Genomic DNA, 5,296 nt, shown 5'->3' on the forward strand with positions numbered 1-5,296 from the left:
AATGGAATACTATGCTGCATTAAAAAACAAGGAACTCATGCAATATTATTCAAAATGGGTGACCCTAGAGGACATTATGCTGAGTGAAATATCTCAGTCATACAGGGACAAATATTGCATAGTGCCACTGTTGTAAAACAGGACTGACCTCAGGGTTGGATGGAGACTGAAAAAGATGGGATAAATAATGTATGGAAACAGATAAGGTAGAAAACTGTTTAAAATGGACATGTGATTAGCTATTATTGTCATGACAGGAGTCTGGAACGAAGGCTACATAGTGGAGTGGACTTGTGGGGAGGGATTTTAAAACAATGAAAGAATTTTTCTTTTACTTTTCAAAGAGAAGAGTGTACTGGGGCAGAGGGGTGGACAGGGAGAAAAGTGCAACAGTTAATGAATGGAAATACAAAGTCTGTATTTTCATTAAAATTAATAACAATTAAAAAAAGAAATATGAAGAAAGATGTGTTTTAACAAGAATATCTGTTTTCAAGAACTGCTTCAAAGTGCTGAAGAGTGTTGGTGAAGTGTGTCGACTATACCATTGATTATACATGGACTAAATTAGCTACATATTCTGAATCATCTCCCTATTCCTAACTTCTTTGTGGTCAAATGGATTTTACAATATGGTCTTTTGCCTTGACACTTTGGAAAAATAGCTCGAGAGGTTTCTCTAAGGCCCTAGCAGTCAGTTTTGTCCTCATTTTTGCACCCTAGAAGGTTTGTTCTATTCTGTGGGTAAACCATAAATGAATTGTTTTACAGTCCTTGACTGCAGCCCGCTCTGGGATGCATGTTCACACGGTAGGGCTTGGTCAACAGACTATACAAATGGGGCAAAGTGTTACCTACTTTGTAAATGAAATGTCTGTGGCCTACTGAGAGTAGAGTTGACTGGTTAGTTTGTGGCTTTAGTGAAAAATCTATACTTTAAATTCATTAAAACTGTGTGTGTGTGTATACACACACACACATAATGTCAGTCACAAAGAGGTTTTGAAGACAGAAAGCAGTAGAAAGGGGTGGAGGTGTGGAGGGAAGGGAGGGGAGAGAGAGAGGAAACACAAAACTTCTTAGAAGATACATTAAACGGATCAAGAGTTATAACACTCAAGACAATGACAGGCTTGGAACGGACTCAGTGGCAGAGATGTTGGCAACATGTCCAAACAGGGGCCTTTGACAGATTCAGTGGTGACCAATGGCTTGGCTGAGTCGTGACAGTCTTAAGAGGACTGAAGGGGACTGTCCTCAGGAAGCTGAGAGGAGACCTGTACTCAGGGGACAGAGAGGGGCCTGTCCTTAGGGGTGTGAATAGGGGGCCTGTCCTCAGGGGGCTGAGAGGGGCCTGTCCTTAGGAGCTGAGAGAGAGGGCCTTTTCTCAGGTGGCTGAGAAGAGCCTGTTCTCAAGGGCTGAGAGGGGACCTGTACGAAGGGGACAAAGAAGGGCCTGTCCTCAGGGGGGCTGAATAGGGGTCTGTCCTCAGGGGGGCTGAGAGGGGGGCTATATTCAGACGACAGATAGGGCCCTGTCCTCAGGGGGACTCTTATGGGGTCTGTATTCAGGGGGATGAGCTGGCACCTGTCCTCAGGGGGCTGCTAAGGGGCCTGTCTTCAGAGGGCTGAGAAGGGGCCTATCTTCAGGGGACTGTTAGGGGCCCTGCCCTCAGGGGCTGAAAGGATCCTGTTTTCAGAGGACTGAGAGGTGCCAGTCCATAGAGGGCTGAAAGGAGGACCTGTCAGGTGGCTGAGAGGCACCTGTCATCATGGGCTGAGGGAACTCTGTTCTCAAGACTGAGAGGGTCCTGCTGTCCTCAGGGGCTGAGAGACCTACATGGCCAAGAGGCATTAAGAGAGCCATCCTATCCTGAGTAAGGCTATACACCTTCTGATCCTGACCCCAAGTTATACCTTGTTCCTTAAAAAACCTTAACAAATACATGATCTGTGAACCTGTGGCCATTACAGCCAACTGCAGAACTCAAAAGAGAAAGAGGGAGGGCCTGGGAGGAGCAGGAGACAATTTTTACCCTTTTGGTTGGAGGATGGTGGTGTGTCTGACCTCCTCCTCTTGGCAAAAAGCCTTAGACTGATCCTGGTCCTGATTCCTTCTGAAGTAAGACAGGCTCTGATGCTCCTACCATCTCCCTTTTACCCTCTCCTCCTTCCTCTGTTGCCCACAATAAAGATCAATTCTTGTGCTTGCAAGTTTTTAAGACCCTATGGTGTTAGCCTAAATGTTGGCAGTATTAGTTATTTCAGTTAGCCTCTCTGGTCTCCAGCTACCTCAACTGCAGACACATGGTCTTGCAAATCACCAACAGCTATGGGACTAGGATAAGAGAAAGAGTGCTTCCCACACTGGGCAGCAAGACTTGAGAAGAGCAAAACTTAAGGCAGGCAACTGGTGAGAGCAAGATTTGAGGGAACCTGGAGCAAGACCGTGGTGAGAGTGAGGCTTTGATGATGGTGGTGGAGAGACTGTGGCATTGCTGTGGAGAAGCTGTGTCAAGGTGTGACCTGAAGCTTCTTGCATTTGTGCCAGCCACAGTTAAAGGTTTTTGCCAGATGCTTGAAGGAGAAGCTGACTTATAACTGAAGGAGAAGCTGGCTTATAACTGCTCTGAGGCAAACCCTTCTGGATGATTTAGATAAGACTGCTGAATTGAAACTGGAGCATGGACTAATCAAGGAATGGTGCCTTGGAACTTTGGCTAAAACTTATATTTGCATTGGGTGATATTCTTTGCCTCCCCCATTCTCTAACTTATTTCCCTAATAAATCCTGTTGTTGGTACCATAACTTTGAGTCTGTGGGTCAACAACAAAGACAACAACAAACAACAAACCTCTTCCTGCTTCTGTGACTCTAGCAACACCATGGGGCTGGGCTATGGGCTCGTTATCTGCTTTCTACTCTGGGTTGAGGAAGGGCTGTGCTATTCTCACTCCCTCTGGCCCTTTCAGAGAGAAGCTAATGGTCCTGTGCCCTTATGTCCAGTTTTCTACTTTTCAGACAGACCCCAATGCCTAGATCTTTTTCCCCAGGCAGGAATTTGGTTTTAAGAACTGGACTTGGAGGTTGTGACTTGAACAAGCCCAGATCTCTTGTCATTATTAGGTGTCATGAGTCAAGCACGACTCAGAGCAACCTTATGAACAACAGATCAAAGCTGTGCTATCCTGGACCATCCACACACTCTCGACCACACTCGAGCCCACTCCTTCCGTCACTGTGTCAACCCATCTCACGGAGGGTCTTCCCCTCCTTCTCTGTCTGCTCCACCCTTCCCAGCATGATCTCTTTTTTTCAAGTGTTGGTGTCTTCTGACAACAGGCCCAAAGTATGTGAGATGACGTGTCACCCTCCTAGTCTCTAAGGGAGATTCTGGTTGCACTTCCTACAGTATAGGACTTGTTTGTTGCTATGGCAGCCAGTGGACAGTTGGTAATACTGGCCAATAGCACAAATCAAAGGCATCAGGTCCCTTGGGGAGTGTCACCAGGGGGTAACACCGAGTCACTGGGAAATGCTGGGAGGTGACATCCAGCCCACCTTGTGTCCTCATGGGGCCCAGGAGCTAGGGACGCACTCAGCCTGCTGTAACTCCTCCTGGAGGCTGCCAGGGTCTTCTGTGAACACTCAGGATTCTCGCTCAACCCAGGGCCAGGCAGTTGGGGCTTCCAGGGGTCAGGAAGAACCTTGATGACATCACAGAGGCATCTGGAATCCTGGGTCCTGGCTCGAGTCATCTGCCTGCAAAGTGGCCTGGGTCAGGTGCTCCTGGACCAGCCTTCCACAACACGATGCACCTTCAGGGGCCACAGGGAGCCGTCTGCGTGTAGGGTCACCCTTCCAGGCCCCTGGGCTCCCCTGCCTCTGAGTGCCTGCTGCAGCTCACCTCGCTCCCAGCGGGGCCAGTGTGGCCAGCGGTCCCCCGGGGTTGCCTTAGAAATGCCCCAAGGGCTCCTGTCTGTCATCCCCAGTGGGACCTAGCTTGACACAGCCCGAGGCTGGCCATGGGGAGGCGGTGGTCAGGCCTGACTCTGGCGGCCATCAAGACCTCCTTGATCCTGGTGGCCCTGCTGGTGCCCTCGCAGGCTGTGGTGCGGGCCATCCTGGATGGGAACTCTAGCACCGTGGACTTTGCTGACCTGCCCGCGCTTTTCGGGGTCCCCTTGGCCCCCGAGGGTCTCCGGGGCTACCTGATGGAGGCCAAGCCGGCCAACGCATGCCAGCCCATCGAAGGCCCGAAGCCAGGTAACAGCTCGCTGGGGGCCATCGTCCTGATCCGCCGCTACGACTGCACGTTTGACCTGAAGGTGCTACACGCCCAGCGCGCCGGCTTCGAGGCGGCCATCGTGCACAACGTCCACTCCAACGACCTGGTGCGCATGGCGCACGTGTACGAGGACCTGCGGCGGCAGATCGCCATCCCGTCTGTGTTCGTGGGCGAGGCCGCCTCGCAGGACCTGCGGGTCATCGTGCGCTGCGACAAGTCGGCGCATGTCCTGCTGCTGCCGGACGCCGAGCCATCCTCCGTCCTGGACTGCCACCCGGTGCTGGCCATGACCTGGATGCTGGGCCGCGCGCTGGCCCTGCTGGCCTCGGTCCTCTTGGTCCTGCGCTACTTGTGGCGCCGCCTGCCAGGCTGGTGGCACCGAGGCCCGGCCCCCAGGAGACGGGCCTCGCAGAAGGCGCAGGTGCGCACGTTCACCCGCCACCACGACGTGTGCGCCATCTGCCTGGAGGAGTATGAGGAGGGTGACCAGCTCAAGATCCTGCCCTGCTCCCACACCTACCACTGCAAGTGCATCGACCCCTGGCTCGCCCGGTCCACCCGGCGCACCTGCCCCGTGTGCAAGCAGTGGGTGGCCAGCAGCGAGGAGGGCTCCGACTCCACCGTGGAGAGCTGGAGCGACACCACCACCCTGCCCGGCTGCCAGCCGCCCATCTGGGCCATCCAGGCGCGGCTGCGCTCCCGGCGGCTCGAGCTGCTGAACCGCACTGGCTCTGACCAGCCCTGCAGCGCTGCGTCCCTGGGGGTGTCGTCAGAAAGGTCCCCCCACTGAGGCCCGAGGCTCCCAGCCAGAGGCTCCCAGGCCGGCTGGGCTTGTGCACGCTGAATATTTCTAGTCTGGAAGAAATAAAAGTGGATTGGAAAGCGCTTGCTGCCCACGTGCCTCAGAGCATCCGGGCCGGGTTTTTGTCGGTTGGTGAGCGGCTGGGAAGCGGGTGGAGGCATGGCCACCAGTTCAAGATTTTCTGGGTGGGGCGAACTGCTTTGCC

General features: G+C 53.0%; 1 protein-coding gene across 1 annotated transcript in view; it reads left to right on the forward strand.

Annotated features, from left to right (window-relative positions):
* Nucleotides 1-5,079, forward strand: part of LOC102854875 (zinc/RING finger protein 4-like) — a 19,168-nt gene extending 14,089 nt beyond the window's left edge. Inside the window, 2 exon segments of the mRNA XM_006896434.1 lie at nt 3,904-4,012; nt 4,014-5,079. Of these exon segments, the coding sequence (XP_006896496.1) occupies nt 3,904-4,012; nt 4,014-5,079 (1,175 nt within the window).
* Nucleotides 5,080-5,296: the final 217 nt, after the last annotated feature.

Source organism: Elephantulus edwardii, unplaced genomic scaffold (genome assembly GCF_000299155.1).
Source record: "Elephantulus edwardii isolate Elephantulus edwardi_28Jun2011 unplaced genomic scaffold, EleEdw1.0 scaffold00185, whole genome shotgun sequence".
In the NCBI taxonomy this organism is placed as follows: Eukaryota; Metazoa; Chordata; class Mammalia; order Macroscelidea; family Macroscelididae; genus Elephantulus; species Elephantulus edwardii.